At 37.4% G+C, this 14850-nt stretch overlaps 1 protein-coding gene across 1 annotated transcript in view; it reads right to left on the bottom strand.

Moving 5' to 3' along the window:
• Positions 1–14850, bottom strand: part of cpne4 (copine IV) — a 180546-nt gene that overhangs the window by 58279 nt on the left and 107417 nt on the right. The window contains exons 3-4 of the mRNA XM_031904401.1: positions 6783–6962; positions 3891–3962 (exon numbers count right to left, since the gene is read on the bottom strand). Of these exons, the coding sequence (XP_031760261.1) occupies positions 3891–3962; positions 6783–6962 (252 nt within the window). The remainder of the gene's footprint in view (positions 1–3890; positions 3963–6782; positions 6963–14850) is intronic.

A 14850-nucleotide genomic window follows, 5' to 3' on the forward strand; every position in this document is an offset into this window, starting at 1 on the left:
TCAAGGTGATTTTTTTGTATTAAATTTTATTTAGTCAGAAAAGCATACCATAACTAAGTATAAACCATAAGCAAAATCCTATTGTAGCCATATAAATGTTTGGAAGACAAAACAGTCACACCAAAAATAAAAGCATTTTAAAGTAATTCAAATATAATGTACTGTTGCCCTGCAATTGTAAAACTGATCTGTTTGCTTCACAAATGCTACTGCAGTTTATATAAGCAAGCTAATGTGTAGCCATGGGGGCAGCCATTTAAACTGAAAAATGAGAGAAAGGAAGCCCTGAAGCTATAAATACAGGGGCTGCATGACAAGGGATCCAAATGACCAGCAGCCAGATTACACTGGTTTATGTTTAAAGATTGGCAGAATCAGATGCAGCTGTGATTGGGTGAGAATCAATAAGTTAAGAAGGGGGAAAGCTGGGCTGGGGGTGGAGAAGGATAGGGATGTGATGTCACAAAAGAAGCAGTTCACTTCCTATCTTCTGAACAGGTAGAAACATCCCACCCACACTCCACTCTTTTTTGCATATTTTAAAAAATGCCAAGATATTCTCTTCTTTATGCTCTCATATTATCTATAATTAACAGAATGTGAATGCTTTCCTATATGCACTGTTATATTGTGGTTTCGGTAACGTTATACAGTATAAATGTGAGAGTCTGCATGGTATATTTTATGTTAAATGAAAGTCAAATGCTTGATCCAGGGAATTTTCCGATCGCCATGGGGGTCAGGAAGGAATTTTTTCCCTCTTGAGGCATAATTGGCACTGGCTTCAGTCTGGGTTTTTTGCCTTCCTCTGGATCAAAACAGTGGCCATATAGTAATGTATTTTCAGTTGTATCTGTCACAGCAGCGGTAGGACCTTGCCAGAGTACTGCACAAGAAATTTTAGTAGAGGGAGAAAGGAGGTTCTCTCCTGTGACTGCACGGTGGGTTGAATGATACAGGCGCTACTACTGCTTGTGCTAGGTGACAACCTGCTTGGATTTCCTATCATCGAGGCACTGCAGATTCAGGACCGGCAGCAGGGCTGCTGAACTTCTCTCATGGTGGGAGATACAGCTCCTGCTGGTTGCAGAGTTTAGGGCCATCCTCTCTGTAGGTAGAGGCAGTCTAATACTCAGTGCTGATCTCAAGTCTTAAGTAAGGAACAGCAGAGCATAGTAGCAGAGAGGCTTTGAATATTGCCTTGAGGTGAGGCTGGCAAGGTCCTACTTATTTGATAAAATGTAAATAAATGCTGTGGCCTCTTTTTACCCATTTTCTGGCTCCTGGTGTTTCATTAAGGTATGTAACAATGGGGTTCAGAGGGATGGTTGAAAGCAAAGGGCAATTGGGGAGTCCCCTTGTCAGGCACAGGTTACTTAGTATAAAATGCAACGGTATTATACAGACTGCAGCTGTTATCTGCTATATAACCTGTCCCTAAAATGGCTGCCCCCATGGCTAGACTGACAATAGTTATACCAATGTAGGGGAACAGTACATGATACTTTAATTGCTTTACTGTTCCTTTAAGTTGCTAGTGCTGTTTAGAAAGTTAGTTCATTTGTAAGGGAATGGCATCACCTCTGCTACACTGTTGTGCATCAAAGGTTGATGCAAAAATGTTTATTATCCTTTAATCAGTTTTATTGCTGCTTGCTCCTCCCACTGGACTAAAGCAAAAACTGCATACTATTAATGATTTTAGAGTTATGTGACCATATAAAAGCATGAGGCCGCAGGTCAGTGTTTCTGTGTGCAATGTCTTAAGTGACATCTTGGCCAGTCATGTAATATTGTGCAGGTTAATAAGAAAAAGGCAAATGGAGACACAGAGGGTAGTAGGGGCAGGAGGAGCAAGAGCAGAGATGGACGGAGAGTGGGAGGGAGCGAAGAGTGACTGAGACCAGAGATTTAGGGAGGGTGGGGGCAGAGGGAGCAGGACAGAGTAGGGCAGGGGGTGGGAGAGAGACTGAGAGTTAAGAGGAAAGTAAAGAGGGAAAGAGGCTGGAGAAGGAGGACCGAGGGAACGCCACAGTTTAAAGTAAGAAGGAAAACAAAGTCAGACAGGAGTGGCACAGGATGGAGGGGAAGCTGCGGGGAGAGTGGAACAGTGGCAACTGCTGTCTCTGTCCATTTATTAGAAAGTAATTAATAGTTCAGTACCATAAGAAAATGAACAAACTGTCAAAAAGGTCAATTAACAAAAGCTTAACCACTACAACGGTTGAACATTGATAATTAATCCAGATGCATTTCATTTTAAGTTCTGAAAAAAAAAGGTCATATGGTATAGTATATGTGTAAGATAAAGCATTCAGCTAATTAATGAACTGTAACACTTACTGCAAGGAATCACTTCCTAGTCTCCTGACATTAATGTAGACATGGGAAATATATACACTTTATAATTATGCACTGTTTTTGTTTTGCTAGAAGTATTCAGAAAAATGTATAGCTACTGATTATTCTTCTTACAGATATTTACATTATTTGTTTAATTTCTATGAGTGGGAGTATTTTTTTTTCTCACTGTACAATCCTACTGTTTACAAAAGCATTTTTTCTCTTTTCAATTAGGGTTTTTCTCCTAAAAGTATTTGGTGGTTCTGGCAAAAATGTACACAGTTTTCACCCACTTTTTTTTAAAATCTTGTTTGGAAATATTGGGGAACAAATTGGCCCATGAGATTTTTCCATATAATGGCCAACTTTTGAAATTGTTTGCTTCTGAGAAATCTGTCTAGGCCTACTCTCCTCCACATCACTACAAGAGAGGCTGGTCTAGCAGCTGTTAGAAAGCTTAGCCCTTCTAGAACTGCCACACTCTATCTTCAAATCTGTTGAAATATACAAACCCCAGAATAGATCACCCTGCCTTTTACTTTGCCCACACTAGGCTTTCTTACTGTTACATTTTTTTGCAAATAATAGTAAATTGCTGGAAAGAACTTCTGACATAAAGGGCAGATTTTTTAGCAATTGAATTAGCATTTTTATCACAATCTGAGTTTCTTTATGGCAAAAATTACAAAATCGAATTTGAGTTTCAAAATTCTTGTTTTTGAGATTTTTCTTACATAAGCACACAGTCAAGATATTTATGGGTTTTATTTATGGGTTTTTTTTATTCAAAAAGTTAAAAATTCAATACATCTGCTCTTTCAGAGAACCTGATGCACAAAAGATAAAACTGATTTGTGTACCTTACATTTCACAATGCCCAACTTTTAAAGAAGAATTTATTGCATGTTACAGACTGTTACATTCAGAAAAGTATTTCTTTCAGACATGAGTGTATCCTTATTTAATTAAATATAAATTGTCTTTCCCAGCTCATCATGTATGTACATATATTATAAATAAAATGTCCCTTAAATACTAGATTTCGGAATTAAAGAAGAACAAATCCAACCCCTACCCGTACCCCTGCCTATTACTGTCAAAAGTGTCCCTATCTTTGTACATGCAGAGTTGTGCAGCAGAGTTGCGCAGTGGGGTTGACAGATGTGCCATGTCATACCACTTCGGAAACTCCTTTGTCAGAGCTTGCCTACTGGAGCATGTGCAGTTAAAGTCTGGATTCATGGTCAATTGCTTTATGTACAGTGTCAGTAAACTAAAGAAGTGGATCCGAAGAGTCACAAGGTGTTACCTGCCAATCTGGCTGAGCAACTCTGCATTTTTATAGCATTTACAAAGATAGGGACACTTTTGACATCCAGTCCGGACTGGGCTTCCTTCTTCCTTAATGGACAAACAAATTACTTTTTCAGTATAATATATTACATAAGTCAACTAGTTTACAGTTTACGTTTTTCTGAGCTTAATGTGTTTTCTCAGTTACAGCTCTGAATTTCTTATTCATTCATTCATAGTGTGATTGAACCTACCGTTATCGATGATTTCCCAGCTGTATTGCCATGTTTTAATAAGGATTTTGCCAATTTTCTTTGTGACACAATCTGTATAGATAAAAAGACATAAATGAAATGGCTTTATTAATTTGTCGGGCATGTTGTTAGCCTTAGAGTATGTGGCTCCGATCATGACCCAAACACCCAAAACAAAACCAAATTTATTAGCAGCCTTCAGGTTTAATAAATCTTAACATACTTTTGCAATCAAATTAAAAATGGGAGCTTTATTGTAAAGATCCCTACCTAGTACACCTGTCTCATCTGTTGGTCCTAATTTACAGACCAATAACAATAACAATGTCCTAAACAACAAAGCCGTCAGCTTGTATGCACAGAATGTTGCTTTCATAAACTGTCCAGTATAGTAAAATCACTTAATAACAAATGTTTGGGCAAACTTTAGCTGAATTTGAATCTTGTATAGATAAAATGGCATGAAACTTGGCTAGCTCCAGTACATTCCTGATTTAAATTACAGGACTCTACAATACTTCTACATGGAATCAGTTCCTTTAGGTTTTTCCTCTGGTGTTTCTGTACCTCAGCAATGATACCATGCATTTTTTATGTGCTCTCAAAGGAGAACTAAAGCTTAACTAAAGACGTGGGCTAGAAACATTGTAAATTATGTTTTGTGCTTCTGCACCAGCACAAGGCAACCACAGCCCTTTAGCAGGGAAGATCTGTGACTCCAAAGATGCCCCAGTAGCTCCCCATCTTCTTTTCTGCTGATTCTGAGCACATGCTCTGTGCTGCTGTCACCGACTGACAATATACTGTATATATAGAATATAAATGTCACAATATAAGGCTGATTAGTAATTAACACATATGATTACTACACGGCAGCTCAGAAACCAGTGCTATTAGCATCAGACTTTAGTCATCAGCCCGATAGGATCAGCTTATATGACAGACAAACATCATTTTCTTTGCTTGATAATTTCTGACGACCCCTAAGCTCAGCTTCTCAACAGCTGCTCAGAGCCCACTGAGCATGTGAGTGTCACAGACACTTCTAATAGAAGTGTCCACTATGGTCACCCCCTGTGACAACTTTAAAGGACTGGATTATTACTACTATGAGATGTTGACCATTTAGGCTGGCTCAATAAGTTCATTATATGAAATATGGCATGTCTAGCCATATTCATATTTAGGGTTTACTTCTCCTTTAAAATGTTGTTAAAATAATGTAGAAATGTAGAAAGACAAATGCTGGTATAACATTTTTGCTGCATGAAGCATGTAATGGATGTGTCTAAATGTAAGAAAATATACCACTTATATCTTATATCAATACCCACTACTAAAAACAAAAGTGTATCTTACTGGATCATAGCTGCATGTATACCTTTAATAAAAGGCAGGCACACACAAAACAGGAAAGGTGAAAATTTGTTCCTCGTGGACAATCAGCCAAAAACCTTATTTCACATTTTATCAAGCCAAACATTTCATCCCCACATAACAAATTACTAGGTTGTATATTTTATTTTATGGGCTGCTCTTTCTCTGGCTAGATGGAAAGATTAAAGGGTAACTATTTCATTTTTACACTAGTGAATTGGACATAGAAAATGGTAATCGAATAACCCCCTGTCTGGTCAGACATGTTTAAAATGAATAGGCTACTTTAAATAATTTGTTGCAGGTCAAACAATTTGCTAGTACATAGACAAAGAAAAGCTGATCTTGTATTGTAAAAAGTGCCACAATGCATGGATTCATTATACGGCTTGAGAATTCATTATAGAGCGTACACTAGTGAGTGACAAGTGAAAGTGCTATTCAGACCAGGTAGCGTTTTCTGTTGATTGGTAGAGAATGAGAGCAAGGAATGGAGACAAAAGGAAATTGATGTTAAGGTTGCTCTGACCTGATGTCATTTAACCTACGTACAGTTATGAAATTAGTAAGACTAGACAGCTGTCTAACACACTTTCTGCACAAAAAATCATCATTTTCTTTTAAAAAAAGGGGCTAAATGGCAACTTTAATGTGAGGTAATACCTATTTCTGAATGTTCATCTATAATAATAGCAAGAGATGTCATGACTTTGATGTTGTTGTTTTTAATATTCTATTACACTATTTGCCTTGCAAAAAATATTCAACATTTTATTTTAAATAAATGAATCTTTTGTTTAGTTTCAATAATGGTACAGCATCATGCAAGTACTTTCAGGGAACTTCTGCTTCATTTAATTCTTAACTCTCTTGTTGTCCACAACATAGTTTTTCTTCCTATTCCTAACTTAGGGCTATGATGTACAAGGCATGCTGCTGCTGGTGGGGGAAGCAGATAACATTTCTCTGTCACCACTTCAGATAATATTAAATGAAAATCACCATGAGTAACAAACACAGCTCAATGACAGGCAGATGGGTCTGTCACTTACAGATTCATGCACATTAGCCATGGTCCTTTGTATATATTATTATCAGAAATGATGACAGGCAAACAGAGACATTTTGACCGCTGCCATTTTATCCGGACAGCCGCAGCAGTCAAAATCCCAGTGCTTTAGCCTTAAAGTTAATGGAAGGCAGAATGGAAAGTTCAGCCCATTTTCCATTTTCTAAAACACAGGGCAGTTTTTCCACATATATATATTCCATTACCCTGAAGCAGAGCAGCAATAGCCACACAGAAACATGGAGCTCCTATAAGACATCCAAACCAGGAGAGGAGTCAGGGAAAGCTTTTATTTATTGCATGCATTTTTGAATTAGAAACCCAATTTTTCTATGTAGCTAAAATCAACAGAAGATTTAGTCAATCTTCCAAACTACAGCAAACAATTCTAACATGGCTAACACACCCAAAGACTGGAAACACAAGATAGCAGTCAATTAACTTACCTGCCCCAAGGTGCACTCCATAGCACCCAAGAAATCCGCATCTTTCAGGCCATTGTGATTGCTGCTGATATCATGTACTTCAAAGCGCAGACGCTGAACTTCTTCAAAATAAAAATCCACTGTGAAAATTTTTGAAAAGATTGGGTTGATGCAGGTTCTGATGATTTCTGTTCTGTCAACCTATTAATAAAAGAAACTGTATGATTATAACAATAATCAAAATATGCAGGCCTTTGAAAATATCTACTGCATATACTGTGTGTTTTCTATATTGCATATTCACACATATGAATTAATAAAGCAATACATGAGTTACTATGTGGATAAACTAAAAAAAAATATTATTTTGAAAACAATTGTCATACAGGATAGATGTTGCATACACAATCATCTTGACTTAAACATCTTTTTAACACTCAGAATGCAATCTCCAGGAGTGTCGGACTGGTCCACCAGGATACCAGGAAAACTCCTGGTGGGCCCAGGTGCCAGTGGGCCCTCCTGCTCCTGACCATTTGGCCTGCTTCATGGTCATTTCCTATTTCTGAAAGGGAACAAAGAGTAGAAATAGATGGAATAATATATTCTAGCATGTAAATAAAATAGACTAGAATAATAAAGAAGTTGGGCAAGGAAAGGAGGAAAAATAGTTTGGAGAGTGGGCTTATAGTCTAAAGTTTTCTGGTGGGCCCCTGGGCTCCCAGTCCGACACTGGGCAGATTTACCCAGTCTTATTTCAGGGAGTCTAAATTTCCATTTCCATCTTCATCATCTAACTCCATCGACCATTCTCGAGGGATTTTAATTTAACACCTTTACTCTTCCGAAGCAGCTTTTTAGTTTTACTATAACTGTACTGTGCATGATTTCGTTTCAAACTTACAATATCTCCTTTCAATTTATTAAAAGCAATGGTTGAAGACTATAAGGAAATGTGGAATGTAATTTGAAGATACATTCTGATCAAGCCATCATGATTGGAAAGATTGTCACTGCAATAAAAAAACAGTGGCCATTTTCAAAAGGCTTGTAGTTTGGATAGATACCAGTCTGATTACATGGCACAACACATGGGAACGCTCCAGACTACTGATATATGTCCACAGTCTATTTGCTTTATTTGTCTAGTCTATTTGTTTAGATTTTCAAAAACCTTTCCATACACAAAAAGTAAGTCTTGCAATAAATCTACAATTACACTTAGGGGCTGATTTACTAACCCACGAATCCGACCCGAATTGGAAAAGTTCCGACTTGAAAACGAACATTTTGCGACTTTTTCGTATGTTTTGCGATTTTTTCGGATTCTGTACGAATTTTTCGTTACCAATACGATTTTTGCGTAAAAACGCGAGTTTTTCGTATCCATTACGAAAGTTGCGTAAAAAGTTGCGCATTTTTCGTAGCGTTAAAACTTACGCGAAAAGTTGCGCATTTTTTACGCAACTTTCGTAATGGATAGAAAAACTCGCGTTTTTACGCAAAAATCGTATTGGTAACGAAAAATTCGTAAAGAATCCGAAAAAATCGCAAAACATACGAAAAAATCGCAAAATACCGATCATTACGAAAAAAACGCAATCGGACTCCATTCGACCCGTTCGTGGGTAAGTAAATCAGCCCCTTAGGGACACATTTACTAACCCACGAATCCGAATTGGAAAAATTCTGATTGGAAAGTGAACATTTTGCGACTTTTTCGTATTTTTTGCAATTTTTTCGTCGCCTTTACGACTTTTCAGAAATTGTCGCGACTTTGTCGTTACCAATGCGATTTGCGCGAAAAAATGCGAGTTTTTCGTAGCCATTACGATTCGCTCGTATCTTGTCGCGACTTTTTCGGATTGAGCGCTCGTAAGCAGACTTAGCATGATTTTGGAAGCCTCCCATAGGACTCAATGGCACCCTGCATCTCCAACCTGGCCCAAGAAAAGTCACCATACTGAAGCTTGAATGAATCCGAATCTTTTGTACTCGGCACGAAAGCTGTGAAAAAGTCGCGACTTTTCGCGCAAGTAGTAACGCTACGAAAAAATCGCAACATTTTGCGCAACATTCGGAATGGCTACGAAAAAGTCACGACAATTTTCCGAAAAATCGCCAAATACCGATCATTACGAAAAAAAACGCAATCGGACGCATTCGGCCCGTTTGTGAGTAAGTAAATGTGCCCCTTAGTGGATTAATTGTTTATATGGTATCTATATATTATTTAAAAATAATTCTTCCCACTTACAAAATGAAAGTTCAGACCAGTGATCCCCAACCATTGGCTCAGGGGCAACATGGTGCTCACCAACCCCTTGGATGTTGCTCCCAGTGCCCCCAAACCAGGTAGTTATTTTTGAATTCCTGACTTGGTGGCAAGTTTTGGTTGAATAAAAACAAGACTTACTACCAAATAAAGCCTCCTGTAAGCTGATAGTGTGCATAGAGGCTGCCTAATAGCCAATCTTAGCCCTTATTTGGCACCTCCATGAACTTTTTTTTTTGTAACTTATAATTTTTATTGAGTTTTATAAAGAAGGGAAGGGGGGAAAAAATAAAAAAAGGTTAATACAAACAAAATATACAAAGCCTACAGAAGACACATTCACTACATTTTTTTGTTTTGGTGATGGTTGTTCTGCGTGGTGTGGTGTATTTGCTGGTGTTTGTAAATAGTGGTGTACGGAGCTTACTCTCATATCTTGGGGGGAAAAGCGGTCTGTGCAGCCTTTGAAGGGTGTCTTTGGGGTAGGCCTCCATGAACTTTTATGATGCTTGTGTTGCTCTCCAAGTCTTTTTACATTTGACTGTGGCTCACAAGTTTGAAAGGTTGGGGACCAATGGTTTAGAGGGAGATACCACTGACTTCTAATGAAATAATGTCAAATTGTGTTAGAAAACGGTCTGAAGAAAAATTTCTCCTTGCAGCAACCAATAAAGAGGAGAAATGTATTTTTTTTTTTTTTTTTTGCCAGACATGGACTCACAGCCAAATTCTGCATCTCACATTGGCAAATTTTTGACAAAACTGGAACAAAAATTCAAAAAAATTGGAAAAAAAATGCCCATTGCCTTTAATGCATTTGAAGTGAGAAAATACAGGCATTGATTTAATGCATTTGGAGTGAGAAAAAAAGTTGCACGTAAGAAAAGTAACACGTGTTAAAAAAAGTGGCATGGTAGCAAGGAAAAACCACCTATTGACTTAATGCATTTCACAAATTTTTCCACAGTTTCGCAAATTTTGACAGCTCATCACTAGCAGCCAATCATTTAACTGTATTCTAAAGGCATATTTATTAAAAACTGAGTTTATAAAATGTAATAACTTCATTATTATTATATCTATGAAAAATCATTAATAAGTCCATCCTGATTGTATGCTAACAAAAAAAACACTTAATTTTTATATTGATTTTCATATGTATGAAAAATCATAAACGAGTTTATCGCAATCTAGTTTTGTCATGGTAAAAACAAAAACCAGAAGACTTAATTACTAATTCATCTATTTGAGGTGTGCTGAGACTGAATGTGTATTCAGTACCCCACAAATTTAGCATGTATTTCCTAAAGCAGTATGTGCCATCAAATACACAAAAATTAGATCTAAATTGAGGGAAGGAAAAGAGAAAAAAAAAATGTGTGAAAACATCACTAAAGCAATCTAATATTGTTGGTTAGTACCAATAAGACCTTCTTGATGGCCAAGTGTGTATTTTTGCACCAAAGTAACGGTTTCGGAAGTTTTATTCCATACTCTGGGCACTGGCACAGGCTATAACGCACACAAGTGTTTTTTCTGTTATCCTGAATGACTAAATACCTTTCTCTATTCACAAAACGTATATTTGTTTAATAATATCACTCATTAGAATCAAATAATTGCAACATTGTCATATTAAGGGAAATGGCCCAGGGGACATGCCATAAATGTGACCTTAAATTGCTTACAATTGACAGTCATGGACAGTCATGTACTGGAAGCAGGACTGGTTGTCATTTAGAAAGCAAAACCTAGCCCATGGAAACAATGACATATTTGGTGCCTTGAGAGAGAAATAATATGCCAGGCCAGATGGCTTGGTACAGGCAGATGGCATGCAGACAGATGAAGTGGAATGACAATTATTCAAGGAGACTTTGTTAAAAAGAAAGTTTAATTGTATGCAAGGTACTATAGGAAGAACCCTGGTTACAGCAAGAAATATGCACAGTTTGAAAGATGTACAATATCTAAAAGTTCCTAAACATGGAGACATGATATGCAATTTTGTTGCTTTTATTTTTGTACATTTCTATTACCATGTATATACAAAACATTACAGAGAGGCAGTGATGTATGTTGGTTTTATAATAAAAATATTTAAATCAATTCACACTTGCAATCATAAGCACTAATGTGGGCAAGGCTTTCCCGGGCCCCATTTCAGGGGTGGGATTTTTATTTCACATTCAATCCTAACCAATCTGTCAAAATTGATTTTTTTTACATGTTTACCATGGCCTTTAAAACGATGCCCTGCCGTTAAACTGTGTAAGTTCAATGATCTTGCCCTGGAGCCCAATAACTGGTCAGTAGTAAAAAATAATGTGCTAATAAGTCAGTCTTTTAATTGGAGGTTAGTGGAATTTATACAAACGTTATGTAAGTTTTGTAAGTAATGTTTTTGCATAAGTGTAGGGGACCAATGATTTTGCTGTGGGGCCCAGTAAACAGTCATTTCACTGCTGAGAAGTCCACATAGAAGACGCTCATATATTTCAATAAATGTATCCCAATATAAACAGCTAATATTTATGGTAGCACTGGAGCTTAGAGCAAGGAATCTTATTGAAGCTACAGTAACACTTTTCTGAAATTGCCAATATATCTATAGGTGTGTGCTGCATCAAGCATCAACTGATGGTTGGCATAGTTCTTGTCAACCATTAGCTGGTGCTAGTATAATAGTACAAGACCAGTGTCCCTGCTGCCATTCTCAGCACTGCCAGACATAATAAACTCTCCAAGCTATATCCAACTTTACCCAACTCCAAGTTTATCGAATACCTATATAGGCATGCCTTCCTGCTAGTCCAATGAATCTGTGCAGCAGACAAATCTTAGAACAGCATAAAAATAGAAGAACTATATCTTACGGTTTTACTGTGGAAAATTACTCTAATTTTTCTCTGTGTCTTACAGAGCTTAGACCCTAAACCTGAAAACTGCACTACATATTTTAGATGAGGCCTTACCAATGCTATGAGTAGCCTGCTTTACTGTATATTTAAATCCTACATATGTGTGAAAACACAAAGGGGTGACACTGAGAATTTATGAATATCACTTGAAGTAGTACAGGGCTTTGGAATACATTTTATTCAACTGGTTATAACTCCTAAATGCTTCTAACTTTTAAAGGAGAACTAAAACTCAACAAAGAATTAGGTTAGTAAAGTTAGACCTTATGTTTTTGGTTTCTGTATAAAAGGGGCACCAGAGCCCTTTAGCAAGAAAGATCTGTACCTCTTAATATGTCCCCAGTAGCTTCCTATCTTCTTTTCTGCTCATTTACTATACATGCTCTGTGCTGCTGTCAGTGGCCGTAGGGCCAAACAATCAAATTAGCCCGATATTGCTCACCAAAGGTGGGCATATCGGTGGAAATATATGCTTGTTTAGTGACCTCGCCAAACAAGCTAATCTTACCATGTATGGCCAGCTTTAGTACTTAAAGAGTATATCAGACAATCTGGCTCATTTACTAACAGAGAGCACCTTGGCAATAACCCATAGCAACCAATGTGATTAGTATTGTTTAGCAAGCTACATGTAGAACAATTAAAGAATAAACTGCACACGTGTAAATGTACCTAGTAAATAAGCCCAGTTTCCTTAGACCCTAGAGCCCTATGGCATATTATAAACGAAACATTTATTAATGTGGAAACTGGCATTCTATTGTTTAATTCAGTGATACAATGTTTATTCTCAGGCCTCACCAATTATTTAAACTGTGAATGTGAACTTTCTGTGAAATGCAATGTGAAACATTCCTCAAGACTCAATATTCACTGGAAAATTCACTCAAATCATGTCTGGTAGCTGCAGTACTTCTGTTGCACAAGATAAAAAGAGTGAATACACAAATAATTGTATATATGATACAAAATTTGTGAATCCACAGTTCATCTGCAAATCTAAAGGCTGTTAAATATTGCATATTCTCAATCCATCACCCGTTGAAAGAATTAGTAAAAATCTGACCAGAGTTTCCCAACAACCCTTGTAGAATGGATTGAGGACTTTTCCCTCACCTCTTGAGCTAAGGCTCAAACTAAACCTATAAAAATGATATAAATAAATAAATTATTTTTTTTCGGAGAGGTGGGTATGGGTAAAAACTGCAAGACAAATTTTCAAATATTCCTAAAATTTGTCAAAACAGGTCCATCTGCTAGTCATCACTTCCCATAATGATATTCCATTTTCGATGGAGACAGGCAGTGAGTGCAACTGACCCCTACTGCTTTCCCACTTACTGTTTTGGCAGTCAAAATGCTCTGTGTGCCATGGGTCTTAGGAGTAATACAAAATTTACATTTGCGTATTAAAACAATAAGCAATATTGCATAATATGGCCTCTTTATAGGTCCCTGGTAAGGCCTCACCTTGAGTATGCGGTGCAGTTTTGGGCTCCAGTCCTTAAGAAGGATATTAATGAGCTGGAGAGAGTGCAGAGACTGCAACTAAACTGGTAAAGGGGATGGAAGATTTAAACTATGAGGTTAAACTGTCGAGGTTGGGGTTGTTTTCTCTGAAAAAGAGGCGCTTACGAGGGGACATGATTACTCTGTACAAGTACATTAGAGGGGATTATAGGCAAATAGGGGTTCTTGTTTCTCATAAAAACGATCAACGAACCAGAGGCCACCCCTTTAGATTAGAGGAATGAAACTTTCATTTGAAGCACCGTAGGTGGTTTTTCACAGTGAGGGCAGTGAGGTTGGGGAATGCCCTTCCTATTGATGTGGTAATGGCAGATTCTGTTAATGCCTTTAAGAGGGGCCTGGATTGGTTCTTGAACAAGCATAATATCCAAGGTTATTGTGATACTAATACTGTATCTACAGTTAGTATTAATGTTTGTATATATAGTTTATGAATGTGAGTGTATAGATAGGTCAGTATAGGTTGTGTGCTGGGTTTACTTGGAAGGGAACTTGATGGACTCTGGTCTTTTTTCAACCCTATGTAACTATGTAACATTTCAGGTAACTTTCAGGTAACCTATTGATTCTCAAGAGTCACATGGCTGGGGGCATCTGGGAAACTAAGAATAGGTCTAGCCCCACACCATATTTATAATGAAATATAACAAAATCTGGTTGCTCTTTTAAAAAACATATCTCCATGTAGGATGATTTCATTGTTTTCCCATGAGCGAATCCCTTTAAATAGTTAAATCATTGTCGTAGTCAAAAGGTAAGGCATCTTTTACTCATGGGAAAACAATGTCAGCATCAGAATTTTCAATGTTACGTTACGTTTTTTACAGACGTTAAATGCTGATGGAGGAAAAAGCCTAGTTGTGATTGTAGATGACTTTCGTTTGGGTGTTTGCAGTTGTTTCCCTCTATTATGTGCTACAGAAAGAAACTATTGTATGTCTTAAATGAAAGTACATAGAGGATTCTTGAGATCAGCCCTTTTCACAAGTATGTAGGGATGATAAGATAAAGGGACTCATGTAAGACAACGAATACGTCCTGCTGCCTTTTTTTCCACACAGCACTGACTGCCTCGCCAGCCTTTTGTCGAATCTGCCTTGACCTCAATCAATAGGGGAGCATCTGTTTTAAAAACTCTGTCTGGAAAAGAATAAAATGAATGATAGCAGAGCTTAGATATAACAAAATGGAATAAATTGTTCTGAAAGTCTCTGAGAATCAAGTGCAGCCTTTGGGGGAGGCAGTGGTTGGAAGTTTTCAAGCTACAAAGTGAAGCAAAAATATAAACACATCTATAGCATTCTTAAATTCTCTTCTATGTTTGCTCTTTGCTTTATGAAACAAAGGTGCAGAAGTATATGTG

The sequence above is a fragment of the Xenopus tropicalis genome, chromosome 6 (assembly GCF_000004195.4).
Source record: "Xenopus tropicalis strain Nigerian chromosome 6, UCB_Xtro_10.0, whole genome shotgun sequence".
Taxonomy (NCBI): Eukaryota; Metazoa; Chordata; class Amphibia; order Anura; family Pipidae; genus Xenopus; species Xenopus tropicalis.